The sequence below is a fragment of the Nilaparvata lugens genome, chromosome 8 (genome assembly GCF_014356525.2).
Source record: "Nilaparvata lugens isolate BPH chromosome 8, ASM1435652v1, whole genome shotgun sequence".
Taxonomy (NCBI): domain Eukaryota; kingdom Metazoa; phylum Arthropoda; class Insecta; order Hemiptera; family Delphacidae; genus Nilaparvata; species Nilaparvata lugens.
This window is the reverse complement of record NC_052511.1, coordinates 48,965,940-48,983,227: the sequence shown is the minus strand read 5'-3', so window position 1 is coordinate 48,983,227 and position 17,288 is coordinate 48,965,940. Positions and strand designations below refer to the sequence as shown.

General features: G+C 35.5%; 1 protein-coding gene across 1 annotated transcript; it reads left to right on the top strand.

Annotated features, from left to right (window-relative positions):
- The first annotated feature begins 1,371 nt into the window (after nt 1–1,371).
- On the top strand, nt 1,372–16,706 carry LOC120352775 (ankyrin repeat domain-containing protein 40-like). The gene is made up of 5 exons (XM_039434994.1): nt 1,372–1,642; nt 2,591–2,720; nt 4,731–4,962; nt 10,159–10,292; nt 14,738–16,706. Exons 1-5 carry the CDS (start codon nt 1,518–1,520, stop codon nt 14,945–14,947), a joined length of 831 nt encoding a protein of 276 aa, XP_039290928.1. The 5' UTR covers nt 1,372–1,517; the 3' UTR covers nt 14,948–16,706.
- The last annotated feature ends 582 nt before the right edge of the window (nt 16,707–17,288 follow it).

Here is a 17,288-nt window from a genome sequence, read left to right as displayed (position 1 = left end):
AAGTAATGTTAGAGTAAATTATTTGACTTTCAATGTAGAAATTCACCACTTATAATAATATTGACAATCATTGATATCAAAGATGATCTAAAGAGGATGTGCCTGTATGTAATACGGTAATGATTCTTATTTGAAATATATACTATCAGGTTGATAAAAAAAATTGTGATGTTAATGAATCTAAACATATTTGTCAATTATTGATTTAAGCTACGTTTGCACCAAATCTGCTAACAAAATGTGCTTAATTTTAAGTTGTTAAATATAAGGAAAGTAAACAATTTGTTTCAATCGTATGCTTTTTTATGATAATATACTAAATCAATGATTTTATTGTTTTCTTGGATGATGTTCACATTCAAATGGAAGATAGAATCTGCAGCATACTACCAGAGACAAATAGAAAAACAAATCACAATACCCTTTTTTGAATTTTTTATCACAACATGTTTTGGACAGTCATGCCATTTTCAAGTGATTTCTTTTCAATAGAAAAGAGACAATAAAGTGGCATATCTACTAGAGACAAAATAATCTTTTAATAGTAGTTTTACTCTATGATAGAACTTTTCATTACTATATAATTATTTTATGTCCCCACATAAGGTCTTGCTGGGGTTGTGGCTAGTAGATGATATAGATCAAACAAACATGCGCTTTAGCAGGATTCAAACTCACTCACAACAGTATGATAGAGACAGTTTAGACTAAAGTCACATTGAGATCATGCTTGTGACACATTGTGATAAACTAATAAGCAACCAAAATATCAATAGATAGTTCTCTCATTCAATTAAGTATGCCTAACATATAAAATGTAATCCTGACACTAATATTATAATAATCAGTAAGATGACGTAAAATGAATCAATATGCTTTATCAACAAATAGTTATCTCATGTACTAATCAAGTACGGTACCGTATCAAATCACAGCATATTATTTATTTCATTCTTTCTCAAAAACATAACTCTATTATTGGTTGTTATCATTATTCACACAGGGTAAGTATATACAGCAGTTATTTAAAAAAAGAGTAATAGTCTAAATTAGAATCTAGTCGATTTAAATCTCGTCTTTTTCATATTTTTTCAATCTTCTCAAGCTCAATGTTTTTTCAATCAAGATTTCTTTCTAAATAATCTGGTGGGCCTACATTTTTGACTTTCTGAAAATTTATTACTTTTTAATAAATATCGAAAGTTACTGTACTGAATTAAAGAAAAGAGAAACAACATAAATACAATTTTCTCTAAACCGTGACTGAAATTCATATTATACTTAATTATTGGTCATTCAAATATTTACCGCGCCAGCAAAAACTAGCTTTATGATAAAGACGATCGACTTCTAGAAGGCATTGCATTTCTCAGTTTAGTTCCAGCTGCTTTTGATTCAGATTCCAGACCAGATGATTTTGTATTCAAGTTCCAGATTTGTTGCTTGTCTGTCGTCTGTAATTTATTAAACTTCAAACATCTTCAATTCTGTTTAAAAAGTATTCCTGATTTTATGTAATGGATAGAATCAAATTACTGGAGGAAAATCTTAGAGAAGCTGCTTGTATTGGTGATATCGACACTGTTGAAGAATTGCTTTCTAAAGGAATCGAACCAAATGCAAAGCATGACATCAATGGATGGTATGTTGATTATTTATGAGATTATTCTTATTTTAATATTTTGAAAGTTGTATCAAAACTTGGAGTAGCCTAGATAAGCTTTACATGATACTGTAAAAGCTTGTTAATTGTCACATTGCAACCGGTAACGTATCTAACCTTACTTAGTCGAAGCTGAATTCGCACACAACAGTGCGAATTAGTAAAAATATTATTCTCATAAATTCAAACAAGATTATTTACACTTTTTTGGCTGAGCTGAATAGAAATAGGGCTAAAGTGCACGTCCAGTGCCAACATACCTGTCATAAAATTTTTGGTTGGGATCGATTTAGTATGTTATTTTGAGCACAAAATCACAAAAATTAAACGGCGGTCACTATTGTTTTTAAAATAAACTAAGTTCAAAGTAGCACAACTTTACATGCATTTAATCTATAAGTAGCTAAGGTTAGGAAAAGCTTTAGGTTAGAAAAGCTTAGGTTAGGAAAAGCTTTGGGTTAGGAAAACTCAGATTAGGTATATCATAGCCTAATTTGATTATTTCAATAATCAAAATGGCTGCTACTCATAGGTTAAATGCATGTAAAATTGTGCTACTTTGAACTTAGTTTATTTTAATAGACTAACAATTGTGACCGCCGTTTAATTTTTGTGATTTTGTGCTCAAAATAACATACTAAATCGATCCCAACCAAAAATTTTATGACAGGTATGTTTGCACTGGACGTGCACTTACACTAGAAATAGTCCAATTAGAACCCGTAGAAATAATATTTCTACTGTTGTGTGCAACTCCAGCTTCAAGAAAAGCAACCTTTAGCTGCTTATGTTTGGTTAGTTTTTGTAAATAGAATAAAAAGTGTGTCATTTATATTTATATGATCTAGTAGCTCCATTTCTAGAAAACTACTGAATGATGAAAACTAAGGATTTATGCATTTATAAATGGATGTTTTAATGTTTCAGGACTGCTCTACACTGGGCTGCCAAAAGAGGACATAAAGACATAGTGGCTCTACTTTTGGAACATGGCGCTGACATGGATATCCTTACTGAAAAAGGAGAGTGTCCTCTTTCTCTTGCTACTCGTCCTGAGGTAAATTATTTCAAAATAATCGGAATTTTTTCTTCATATTTCAAATTGTTTCCAAACTTGAAAATTTAACAACTGAGATCTTTGTCCTGATATAAAAAAATATAGTTAAAACCTCGTAAATAGTTGTGATCCTGGCACCTCAAGCGCAGTAACGGGGGCCATCAACGACTGGACAAGTGTATTGAACATGTGTGTACACAGATGCTCGTCATGCATGTCTTGTCATTAGCCTAAGGCTTGGTACAAAAATCAGCTATGAGACAGCAGCATCTAACTTTTTTCTAAGGTGATGCCCTCCGAAAAACTTGACATTAAATTTCAATTTCTTGAGGCCTCAAGTCAAGTCCTCATGAGCCTGAGGCTTGTGCGTGGGTAATGAGGCGGATGATAATGAGAGATGAATGAACCTACAGTTTTAGGTGGACTCCGAACCACCAGGAAGCGATTTCAAAACTCATGAATGGAATTCAGAGGAGTTGGCTCAAGCGGTCACCCCTCCTACTAAATATAAAACCAATAACAAACCACTAGAGAATTACAAATTATAATTTAACTTTAGCGAGGAAAAATAAATAAAGAACAAAAATCAAAGATACAAAACCTAACCTCTTAGCTAAAAGGCATAATACCTTTGATTGCTCTAACACTTTTTTTTGGAGGTTAAACACCCACTCCAAATTCTGGGCAGGACCCACCCACACAATAATGGCCTAGCGGATGTGTGACATTATGAGTGAGTGGTAGACTGCCATTGTCAGTTTGGTATCATTCAATCTTCTTATTTGTCGGAGTGCAAAGACTCCAGATGCAGTCCTCCCACAGAGCTGATCTGTATAGCAATCCCAAGAATGATGCTGATCCAGAGCAACCCCTAGGAATTGATTCAATTACCTGTAATATCAAATCATCATCCATCATGGACCAGGCTTGTAAAGCCTGTTCCGGTGTCCACCGCTTCCTCGGTCTTCCGACGTCCCTTTTCCCATCCAACTGCAACTTCCAAGCTTGTAGTGGAAGACGAGTTGGTGGCATACGGCGCAGGTGATTTGTCCACTTCAATCTGTATTTTTTAATGATTTCTGATAGTGGTTGCACATTGTACTCACTTCGTATTGTTTCATTACTTATGTGGTCTCGTCTCGAGTATCCTTGAATGCTGCGCAGAAACCTCATCTCTGATGCCTGAATTAGTGAGTCATCATTCTTGGTCTTTGTCCATACCTCACTACCGTATGTCATTAAAGGGATGGCCATTGTCCTATAGACTATAGAACTTAATCTGTCTCTTTCTGGCCTTACCCTTTAATGTTCGGTGAATGACTCCACAAATTGAGTTAATCTTTGCTATTTTCTGAGGTATATCACATTCTCTGTCATAGGATACATCAAAGCCGAGATATTTAAAGTTGCTCACCTGTTCCATTATTATATATTATTCAGAACTATTTTGGAACCCAAGGGCCATTTGCCCCGAAATGTCATTACTTTCGATTTCTGAAAGAAAGAAAGAAAGAAATATTTATTGCCAAAATCATTAAACAAACTTTACAAATGTGAAAAATATAAAAATTTTCATATACACTACATTACAAAAACTTAAAATAAAAATAGCTGAGCTGAGATAATCATATTGAAATCTGTACTTACAGCTTGCAGCTCATGAATTAACATCTGTAGCTTATCCGCACTTTCCTGAACTATCACGGTATCGTCCGCAAACATGAGAGAGTTGAGGAAGACTCCCTGCCCAATTTTAACACCTGAGTCTATTCTTTGACGCCAATCGCTCATCAGCTCGTCAATATATATTATATTAAATAGCGTAGGTGAAAGTGAGCATCCTTGTCCAACTCCTCTGTTGATGATCAACTCTTTCTCAAATGTTAATGGAATTTGTAATGTACGTAATGTCATGTAATAATTGGGTTAGCGCCTGTTTTTTCATTCCAATATTGTAACTTCATATCCAATGAATAATGTAAGCTAATTGAATAAAATTTGATCCAACAGGTCCGTCAACTGTTGGGTGCCGATCAGTCTTCAATGACCGTTTCGCAACAAGAAGCCAGTAGCTCCAGTCTGCCAATCACGCCGAGCTATTTGAAAAACCCGCCGCTGCTTTCAAAAACAAATGGCCGCCGTCGACATCATGGCGGCAGCGCGCCGGTTGCCATGGAAACGGCGGCGCAGAACCAGATCACGCATGCGCAGCATTCGGCGGTTGCCAATGGATCTAGTGACGGTGAGTGTTTTATGCCTAGTCCACACGTTAGCCCAGCTGGTAAGCTTGGCCTCATTGGTCTTCGAAGGCCGATGAAGGTGAGCGCTGGCAAACCACCCATCCACACTCTGGCATTCGTCGTCATTTGTACACATTGGTCCAGAGTGTGGATGCGGCATAAGGGTATGATCACAGTGGATGTAAGTGCATGCGTGCATGCACAAGCTCGCAGATGAGAAGGAAAATCTGGAAAAAGCAATAGGAACACTCACACTGAACGCGTGCACTTGCTTGTGGTGTCCAGTGTGAGCAGCTACAGACAAGTCACAACTAGTTTTAATGGCTATTTCCAGATTTTATTTCTTTATTTATTCTTTTTTAGAATGAAGCACAGATCGGGAGAGAAAAACTAAGAATATATTGTACTATTTCTCTCCCAAATTTAGGTAACATTAAAAGTCCAAATGAGGTTATCTTAATTAAGGTTATTTCTCGGCTCATACGTGTACTTGTACATACACGCATCCAATTTGATCACACCCTTAAGGTCCCGTTTATACTCTGCGGTTGAGGGTGCGGCCTTAGGCTCAACTCACACTACCTCGACTCAAATCGTTCGACTCTAGTCGAGGGGATACTCCAGTCTCTCGACCATACCTTGGACCAGTTATAGAATAGACACGGCCCATTGTATATTCATACTGAAAGTCGATGAAGCCAACATCTACTGCCAAATCCACCCATCTTGACGTCACAACAGTGACGTCATGCATCGTATAAATTATAGAACACTTTTTTGAGTTTGTTGTGTAAGTGTTTGTGGTGTTTAACTTACATTGTTGTTAAACATAGCTTGTTTTCCATAGCAGATTGTTATTTATTCATGTAATTATTATTTATGAAAATGGTAATCTCCTGCGCAGCATATAATTGCACTGAGATTTTTAGGAAAAAAGTGGAATATCTTTTCATGCGTAAATTGAAATGTATACACATAAATATTGTAAGTTGTAACTGTAGTATATTATCCTTGGTTATGATGTAAGTGAACTCATTGCAGCATGACAATAAATTAGTTTTGTAGGCTACCGTACCTTATTATTTTCAAAACACATTATAACTTTGAAGCCGATATCACTAAACACATTATAACTTAACCGATATCGTTTTTGCCCGTAGCTAGAAATAACCTAAAACACCATGAATCTGAAATAGACACAATCTGAAAGTTTTCCATACGATGCGTGACGTCACTGTTGTGACGTCAAGATGGGTGGATTTGGCAGTAGATGTTGGCTTCAGAGGCTAGACTTCCCAGCGTGTCTATTCTATAACTGGTTTAAGGACCATACGACTTTTTGGCTCATTGTCACTACTTCAGTTCCATGCTAGTCAATTTCTAACCTTACTTTATTAAAAATATAACATCCATTTGTCACTATTTCGCATGTAACAAATTGTATAATAATAATTATGAATATATTGTCTTATCTTAAATGATAAAACAACATTTCCATGAATCATAACCTCACTTTCATTAAAAATGCACAGTACTACCATAGAGAAACGATAGCGTAAGTAGATATCCCATGGTATAGGGAGTTTATGTCGTAACTCTTACTGTTATCTCAAGCCGATAGTCCACGTAGTTCTTTCCCTTGAAGCTGTGTGAAGCTGGTAGTCTCTCATATTGTGCCGTTCATACACTCTCACCCGGCCAAAACAGTAAAAATCGACAGTAATCGGCTTGAGATAACAGTAAAAGTTGCGACATAAACTCATTATACCATGGGATATCTAATTACGCTATTGTTTCTCCATAGTATGGAATCTATTGTGTAATCTATATATGTAATTTTTTTTCATTGTAAAGGGTTGTGTGGTAGAGAGGACCAGGAGTCATAACTCCGCCCTAATAAAGGCAATCAATCAACTCAAGTCGAGGCTCGACCAACATGTCGTGTCGACGCTCGACTCAGTCTCACAGTCGTGAGGTCGAGAGGTCGGTTGAATGGTCTGAGTGTCGCCTTTTGAAAACACATGCTGCGTTGAGAAGAGACTAGGGTCGCAGTCTCTTCTCGACCTGAGTCGCGTAAGTGTGAGTTGAGCCTTAAAGCTCGACTCTATTCGAGAGCATGTATTTTCAAATAGTTACAGTCGCGGAGACTAGAATCGACTGGTCTGAGTGTCACCATTTGGAAACACATGCTCTCGACTAGAGTCGAGTCTCTTCTCGACCTGTGTCGCGTAAGTGTCAGCTGAGCCTTAAAGCTCGACTCTATTCGAGAGCATGTATTTTCAAATAGTTACAGTCGCGGAGACTAGAATCGACTGGTCTGAGTGTCACCATTTGGAAACACATGCTCTCGACTAGAGTCGAGTCTCTTCTCGACCTGTGTCGCGTAAGTGTCAGCTGAGCTTTAAGGTTTGATCACATTGAATGTGTATATATGCAAGTGCACGTCGAATCATGCATGAGCCGAAAAACAAAACTTGAAAAGTGTAATTTAAGCTCGTTTTGATTTGCATGCTCACACTGAACGCAATCAGCAACTGCACGCTTTCAGTGAAGTGTACCTATTAATCTTTCCAGATTTGACTTTGCCTATTGTTCTAAGAATTTAACGGCAATAAAATCATATTTATTTATTTAGTTTCTCATCTGCATGCTTGGTCATGCATAACCATGCATGCACTTGTACAGATGGCGCACGATATGATACTAGTTCTGTCATAGAAAGTTCATTGTGAAAGTAATACAGAAAAATGAGATATAACTTGTCTACTGAATACCTGGAGATAGTCTCTGGCCATTACATTTGTAATGTGGCCAGCTTCTTGTCTGATAACTGCTTCAACACGAACGCCTATGTTATTGGTGACTCGGCGACACATATCCTCGGTTATCTCGTTACATACATCAATGATTAGCACTCGCAGATCCAACAGTGTGTTGGGATGTTTAGAGATGATCTTCTCCTTCAGAAATCCTCAAAGAAATAGTTGCAATGATTTAAATCAAGACTGTTTGGGGGCCAGTTATGCCCACACGCTAAACGATTCGCAAAAGGTCATTTCAAACCGATTTCCGAATCGTTCTGGCCCCCAAACAGTCCTGATTTGAATCCGTGCGACTATTTTCTTTGAAGATTTCTGAAGGAGAAGATCTTCGCTAAACATCCTAACACACTGATGGATCTGCGAGTGCTAATCATTGAGGCATGTATCGTGATAACCGAGGATATGTGTCGCCGAGTCACCAGTAACATAGGCGTTCGTGTTGAAGCAGTTCTCATACAAGAAAATGACCACATTGAACATGACAATGGTCACAAACTAATCTCCAGGTATACAGTAGACAATTTATATATCATTTTTCTATTGTTTTCACAATAAACTTTCTATGACAACACTAAATGTTGGATCATATAGTGCGCCACTCTGTACATAAACGCATTAAGTGTGACCACACCATTACTCAGCATTGTGCCGCACAAATCCGGCGCACTGGAGAGGAGTCCACATTCGGGACTGAGAGTTTTCAGTTTTCAATGGCCTGACAGATGAACTGAAGAATATTATCAGTCTCGGTAAGTTCATTGTTGCCCTGAAGGATGACTTGGTGGATGCATGTCTGTATTCATTGAGAGAGTGCTATGAGATTTTCTCAGGTTCTCATTGAGTTGAATGACGTCTGATAGGGGTTTGACAGTATTTATTGATTTCATATTATGATGAGAGCTACACTTGGTTGAACGAGAACCTTTTTCCCCCATGAATGGAAAGCCTTTTGACATGTAGTACACCGTTGGAGTTATGCTCAGTCAATTCAGTAGAATGCGATGAAATAATAATGATAGGAAATGGGACTCCAAGATAAATCTTGGCCTCTGTAACCCAGCATAAATATAATGATAAATGTTTTGTACTGATTGGTTTCTTCTATAGTAAAATTCACTTTAAACCGTCAGCATTGGACGAATGGAAAGCATCGATATTACTTATGAGGAATTCATCAATCAATCAATTAATAATGTTATTAAATTCAACACAATATACATAAAAGAATACAAATCACAATCAGAAATAAATTTTTAATATAATTCAAAAACAGGCTTCATGGTGGGTTGTGCTGAAAAGAAAGAAAGGAGGAAAAATACCTAGCCAGCTATGGTTCCCCATGTAATAGGCAGGTAGAGGGTATAAAAGTAAGGAATGACTGGTGAAGAGGAGAAGAAACGGTAAGTGTTGGAGAAGAAGGTAGGAAAAAGAGAGAAAAAATATGAGCAAAAATTGTAAGTAAGTCCACTTTCAAATGTATCTAAAAGAAATGGCCTTGCAAACAGTAGTCAGAGTAGATATCTCGAGACTCACAGCCTTAGAATCTATACTGAAGTTTTATGTGTCTCTCACTGTATGGTATACACTGATACTGTCATGATCTCTTCAATCTATCTTTAGGACTATAATATTGTAAAACTTATCTGTGATATTGTAGAAATTATAATGAAATGATGTAAAGAAATTATATTTATAGAGATTAGAGTTATAAATAAAACACTTATTGACATGGGCCACTTTTAAATTAATAAAATCTTATAGCATCCTTTATTTTTAAAAAACTTTAAAATAGTTGAACAACTAGTTTCGGTGATATATTACACCATCTTCAGGTTATAAAATATTTTATTTATGTAGGTTATTTTATAACCTGAAGTTGGTGTAATATATCACCGAAACTAGTTGTTCAACTATTTTAAAGTTTTTTAAAAATAAAGGATGCTATAAGATTTTATTTTGTTTTATTGAGTTATAAATATTGTGATATTGTAGAAATTATCTGTTTAATGCTTGTCTCAAAACTTCATTTTTTTTAAATTCATTTTCAGAACTGTATAATTCTCGCTCTTCAGAACAAGAACGAACTGAAGGTTAGAGTATACACTGATCTTGTTAAGCTCGTTTACACCAAAACAAAATGTTAATAACTTAATCCTCATAGATTCTATTGGATTGAACATACTTATCATACAAATGATGAACTTATGTGTTTGTCAAGTTCCGTTCAATCTAATGGAATCTATAAGGATTAAGTTATTAACATTTTGTTCATAACTTTGATGTGAACGAAGCTTTAGAATCTCTTCAGTTCATTTTCAGAACTGTGATGTTGAATATTTTTTTAGAAATTCAATTTTTTGTTGAATTAATTTTCAGAACTGGTACTGAAGGTGCGGGTGGCCAACAGTGGTGACCCAGACTTCATGGAGGTGGAACTCCCACAGAACGAGCTCACCTACTACACACTGCTCAGGGTCTGCTGTGAGGAACTCGGCATTACCACGTCACAGGTTAGCTACTCACTTCAAACTGTCAGTATTCCTAAATTTATTATTATAAAACTATAGTGAGGCCCACGTTATAATGACACTGTTTGATTAGCTTAGCAATGGTATCGCTATCCTTGTCTATCATTCAACAAAGCCGATATCGCTATCTCTTTCTCGCTTTGCTCTGTTGCCAGATCGTCTTTTAACAATCAAATAAAATTTATTCATCAAAAACAATTACATTACAAATTAGAATACTATAACAATTAATACAATTGAAACAATGAAGTTTTATGCATTGAATAATTTCCTAATAGGCAAAGATAATTCAATGAATAAATACACACCCCACTATAAATGATATGATTGTGTTGGGATATAAGTATAGCCACCTCTAATACAATGCCCTGGCCTACGATATTGCAACGTCGCAGTGTAGGCCTAGAATCTAATACATGATTGGTGAAAAAGATTATTTTCACCAATCATGTATTAGATTCTAGGCCTACACTGCGACGTTGCATTATCGTAGGCCAGGGCATTGTATTAGAGGTGGCTATGATATAAGTTATTGATTGCTTGTTGCGTGTTATAATTACTATTTACAAACTTCATTCACTGATATGTGATTAAAGTTTTTTATAATGAAAGTAGTAAAAATTTATAATACAAACAAAATTATGAAATTAGTAGATGTTCTATTAAGGATAATTATAAGAAAGTAAATTTTAAGAAAAATGAAAAACTAGTGAAGGAAAAGAATGGGGAATAAATAGTTTCAATATCTACAGTCTAACTAAATTTTCACAATTTTCTACTCCAATATCAACTAACCGGGAAAATAAACTTTTCTTGAACCTGTGTCTATTGAATTCTTCCCTAATGTAACTTGGTATTGAATTGTAAAATTTTGGTCCCAAATATTTCATTTATTCATATACAATAGATACAATGCAGGTAAAAACAACAGACATTCGCCCAAAACTGCTTTTAACCTTAATTTGGAATACACGGTCTAGAGGTTATGTAAATAATAACTTAATTAACACACTATTTTGAGTCCAAAAAATGTATGTACTACAATAATTTTGGATTTATCACATTAATTAATTTCAAGATACAAATCAAAACCAAAATCTTCCTTCACAATCACAAAAAATATTAAAAATTCCACTTAAATCCACAAATATATGTAGTTTCTTTGCCCAAATGTAGTGTTCATCCTTGGTACTATTAAATTCGTGTTTCAATGTAGAATTAATAATTTATTAACAAAATATTTCATCCTTATTATGTAAATTCATTACGAATTTATTGAAAAATATACCTTCTTGCTTAATAAAATAGAATTGATTATTTAAACGAGAATGAATCGTTAATATTACATCAATAAACCTGTATCAGCTACCGTCTGTGGAAGGCATTGACGAGACAGAGGATCGGGAACGTTGTTCTGCTATCTTTCTCCACTGCCATTATAACGTGGACCTCACTATAGTCAGTTGTCCGTCCTGTGAGATGTCTGAATGTATGTTCTTCCACATACCCGGTCCTCACTCTGTTGTAAGGCCGAGCTATTAAGCTGCGTACACATATTCGCGCTTCCAACCCGCACCGAGCACGCTCCTCCCTCGTACCGCCCTCGTACCACCATCGAACCACAGTCGCTCCGCCCACGCACCCATCATGAACGTTACGGAAGATGTTAGATCTTCTCGCGTTCCCCGGTCGAATCACTGTTGCTCGCCGGTCGATCATCAATCGCTCTGCTGGAGTGACGTTCGGTTGCGGAGCAGAGCGACAGTCTGTACGCACCTATAGGGGACTCCTTGAACTTTTCGAGGTGGTGCTTGGGGAGATCAGTATAGTTTGTATTCCTTATCATTGTGTCGATGCTTGTCACCCCTTAATGAGGTTTTCTTTCTTGCCAGGATCGTGGTCTCAAGAATATACAGTGAGAATACAGTCAGTAGATCATATTCTTTAAAGAGCGGCTTACATTGTTCCAACTTGTTAACTCCCAGTATTGTTCTCAGGGCCTTCTTTTGGATTATGATTATTATTATTATTATTATTATTATTATATTATTATTATTATTATTATTATTATTATTATTAGCGTATGGCTTTGAATGGTGGGGAGACTCAAGGGTAGTTCCACCTCGCCGTATATAGTCCAAAGTTCCCTAATGGGAAACCGGACACTAAGGTTATATAGTGAGCACAATACTTTGAATTTACACTTTCTCACTTCGAAATAGAGTTCATTTTGATGTTAAAAAGTCCAAACATATACAAAACCGAAACAAAACACAAAACTTTTGGATTATAAGTATCCTATCCAGGTGTGTCTGTGATGCTGAGCCCCATGCCAAAATGCCGTATCTCAGATGAGAGGCGAACTGAGCATGTTACGCCATGAATGCTGTTTCTCTCCCCGATATATTACTAGTATTACTATATAGTCTTCGAATAACATAGGCTGCAGATGATAGTTTTTTACTTGACTGTATTTCACATTGGGATCAAGCTATAAATATCGGGGACCGAGCTTCGCTCTGGAGTACAAAAGCATTAAAAATTTATTACGAAAGAAGAAATTATAATAATATTCATAGTTCATACAGAAATGTTCTATGTAATCACAGTGAATTGAGATTAATTCCCACAGGAATGCAAAAATTTCCCTCACAAAGGTCCGGTTGCACAAAAGCCGGTTAAATTTTAATCCTGAATAATTTCACGTAAACCAAATCAGAGAAGACCTTTTCAAAAAGATCGTTCTACTGGAATTGATCAGGATTAAAAATAACCCGGCTTTTTTGCAACCGGCACTAAGTACCTGATTGAATGATTACAAAAGTTCAACAGCTGAGTCATAATTTTGACACAGTCCCACACACATGAACTCGCTCACTCACTTCTATCATTAACAGACGACTAAATAATTATTATCAGCTGTTTTTCCAAGGATGGATGATAATTATCCCTTTAATGTCCTTCAACGAGTTTTCCCAGGAATGAGACCTAGTGCAATCAAATTTTTATATTATAAACCTACTATGTTCTGAATTTCGTGAGAATCGTTAGAGCTGTTTTCGAGATCCGGTAAAACACAAACATATAAACAGAAATTGCTTGTTTAATAGTATAGGATATAGATATTATTTTGTAGATAAATAATGAATGTTAAGTTTGTTTTTTGGTCCTGCAAAATTATTTATTCAATATGTGAATATTTCCTATTTTAGTGATAATAATGTGAAATATTTCTTCTATGTTTGGCTTTGAAGCAACTAAATTTAAAAATCTACGTTGTATTAAGGACTGAACATTTTGTGAAGTGAACAACTACAAGACTTGACCTATTTCGGACTATGTGTAACCTTATCTAAATTTTGGAGAGGAATAGCACAAGGTTGCCTTTTTTTTCTCCCTATCATTTTGATGATGTACTTATTGTATAATAAGTAATATCTGAGTGTCCACAACACTCCTATCATGGAGGGCTGACAGAAGTTCATGATGTTGGACAAGAGACATATCAGTGGCTCCAGAACTTACTAGATTCTATTAGTATTTAACATATTAGGTTTAAAATTGTGTTTTTTTCTAACTTTGGCCTATGAATGCATATGCATATATACAGGGTGTCCCACCAAGGTTGTAACAGCCGTTGACCATAGACTCTACTCGACATTTCTGACAAATAAGGTTCAGTAAACTTTTTTCACATCGACCTTAGTTTTCGAGATATATCGATTTTTCAATATTTTCTGAATATGCCTACTTCCAGTCATTAAATACTCAATAACTCCAAAACTACTAGTCGAATTTTAATTTCAAGGGTATTGTTGGAAAGAGAAAAACATTTCTAACAAGATCACTTGATGCATGTTGTTTGTGAATTTCCTCATTTCGAAGGTGTTTATCTCAGATATTAGCAGTTTTGAACACTTTATCATGGAACTTACCTTTTTGAATTTATACTCGTTCGAAAGCTTATGAAATGGAGAAGTTTTTGAAACCACTATAGTTACCCGGAGAAAAATCGAGAAAAACAGTTTGAAATTTGAAGAATACCTTTTTTTAAGTTTAAGCCCTAATAAAAAACTACAAAATATCTACCAAACAAATAAAATCACATTTATCTTGTTTAAAATGTTTTTCTCTTTCCAACAATACCCTTGAAATTGAGATTCGACCAGTAGTTTTCGAGCTATCGAGTATTTAATGACCGGAAGTAGGCATATTCTGAAAATATTGAAAAATCAATATATCTCGAAAACTAAGGTCGATTTGAAAAAAGTTTACTGAACCTTTTTTGTCAGAAATGTCGAATAGAATCTATGGTCAAAGGCTATTACAACCTTGGTGGGACGACACTCTGTATATACTTATTTTATCAATCAATAATGAATAAAGATGTTGGATAAATAATAATTGTTTAAATATGTGATTGACAGGTGATCCGTATCCGTAAACTGCCAGACACAATGATCAGGAAGGACAAAGACGTGCAGCGATTGGCCAATTTCCAGGAGATCGAATTGGTGGTAGCAGGTCAGCACGGATTGGCCAAGGCGGGACCCAATGGCATCATTTTCCCCTCAGGACCCACGGCCAACGGCTATCAGTCCATTCATCTCTACAAGAATCAGACCATTTTGTACTAGGCATGGTTAGTTTTGTAATGAGAATGGTTCATTTTGTACTGAAAATGGTTACTTTGTACTAAAATGACGTTGGATATGAGTTTTTGAAGGTTTTGATACGTGTGTCAAGGCGTGAGATACGCGTGTCAAAATTGAGGATACGTGTATTAAGGCGTGAGATACTTATGTCAAAATTGAGGATACGTGTATCAAAATATAGGATACTTGTGTCAAAATTGAGGATACGTGTATCAAGTCGTGAGATACGTGTGTATCTCACACGTTTTCCTCAATTATTGCAAAATTGAGGATACGTGTATCAAAATATAGGATACTTGTGTAAAAATTGAGGATACGTGTATCAAAATATAGGATACGTGTGTCAAAATTGAGGATATGTGTATCAAATCGTGAGATACGTGTATCAAGTCGTGAGATACGTGTGTCAAAATTGAGGATACGTGTATCAAAATATAGGATACTTGTGTCAAAATTGAGGATACGTGTATCAAATCGTGAGATACGTGTATCAAGTCGTGAGATACGTGTGTCAAAATTGAGGATACGTGTATCAGCTTGTGATAAGTCTGTCAGATTTGATGATATCATTGTTTATTCTAACCTGTATACAGACCATAGAGAGAAGATAGCATAAAAAGAGATCCCATGATATAGGTAGTTCATGTTCCAATTTTCAAGCCGATTACTGTCGACTAATAATAGACTATTATTACTGTGTTGTTGGGGTGAGAGTGTGAGAACGGCACAGTATGAGAGACTATCAGCGTCACATAGCTTCACACAAAAGAACTACTAGGACTATAAGCTTGACACAACATTGAAAGTTGGAACATAAACGCCCTATACAGAGTGTTCTGAAAACAAATTCTATTTAACATAGGTCCGAAAATGCTTGTTTACCAAGTTATACAGGGTGGAAGATTTCGTTTAAATGTCTGTGCCCCTGCTGTACATTCCAGTATCTGAATGTTATCAATGGAAATGGTTATAATTCTTTAATTAACATTCCGACTAGAAAGGTGGATAATAGTCAGTCTTTAATTGATCATATATTCTTCAGGAAATTCTACACATTCTATCGAACCAAAAATAGCTAATGTCTTTAAATTAAATATCACTGATCACTTTGCTACCACTCTTCATATAAATCTAAACAGTGAATTGCCTCACACTCCTGTCACACAGACAAATATAATTACTATGATTGATTTTAATAAACTTGAATCATACCTACTGCACGAAAAATGGGAATTTCTGAACAATGATGATTCTGTTGATTCTATGGTTGAGAGGTTTGTTAATACGCTTACAAATTATTTACATATTTCTAAATATGAAAAAAATTAAACATAAGAAAAATCCACTGAAACTATGGATTACGCTGGGCTTGATAGAGTAGAGAAAGCCCTACGTGTATTTGTTGGCTGTTAATTAAGATGTACAATTTAGTGAACTATATGTAAAATGAACTAAAAAATAGGATAAAACCGTTTCCAGACCTGTAGCTACAGTAATTTTAAAGATATGTGACGAAGTATGCGAAACTTGGTCCCGATAAACAAGTTCCTTTAAGTTTGAAGCAGATTTACTATGTTAAACGTACAATAAACACAATATGTTTTTACAGGACTTGTAGACAATTTAATTTCGAAGAGAAAGATTTAGAATACATCTATAATAGACAAACGCAACCTTGAAATATAATCATTAATTACATACAAAACGCATGAAAAATAGAGAGCTTAACAGATTTTGACTATTTTCCATGCGTTTTGTATGTAATTAGGGATTATTATTTTAAGGTTGCGTTTGTCTACTATAGACTTATTCTACATTTTTCTCTTAGAAATTAAATTTTCTACAAGTTCTGTAGGAAAATATTTTGTGTTTATTGTACATTCAACATAGTAAATCTACTTCAAACCTTGAAGAAACTTGTATTTCGGGACCAAGTTTCGCATATTTCGTCACATATCTTTAAAATTACTGTAGCAACAGGTCTGGGAACGGTTTTATCCTATTTTCTAGTTCATTTTACATAAAGTACGCTAAATTGTACATCTTAATTAGCAGCCAACAAATACCCGTAGGGCTTCGTTTCGGCAGGGGAACTGAAATCTTCCATTCTGTATAACTTGGTAACTAAGCATTTTCGAACCTATGTTAATTAGAACTTTTTTCTCTTCTTTTGATGAGAGGAATCACGCCCTGATGTATGGGCACCTTTTCTCAGAACACTCTGTATATACCATGGGATATCTTCTTTTGCTATATTTTCTCTATGATACAGACTTGCACGCCTCCAACACAGGTCTTAGGAATGTGAGATATCAACATTGAC

What these genes read in the sequence shown, in the direction of transcription:
- LOC120352775 (XM_039434994.1), top strand. Translation starts at nt 1,518, where the DNA reads ATGGATAGAATCAAATTACTGGAGGAAAATCTTAGAGAAGCTGCTTGT. An exon ending in AAGCATGACATCAATGGATG is followed by an intron (nt 1,643 to 2,590) that starts GTATGTTGATTA and finishes TTAATGTTTCAG; the next exon opens with GACTGCTCTACACTGGGCTG. An exon ending in CTCTTGCTACTCGTCCTGAG is followed by an intron (nt 2,721 to 4,730) that starts GTAAATTATTTC and finishes TTGATCCAACAG; the next exon opens with GTCCGTCAACTGTTGGGTGC.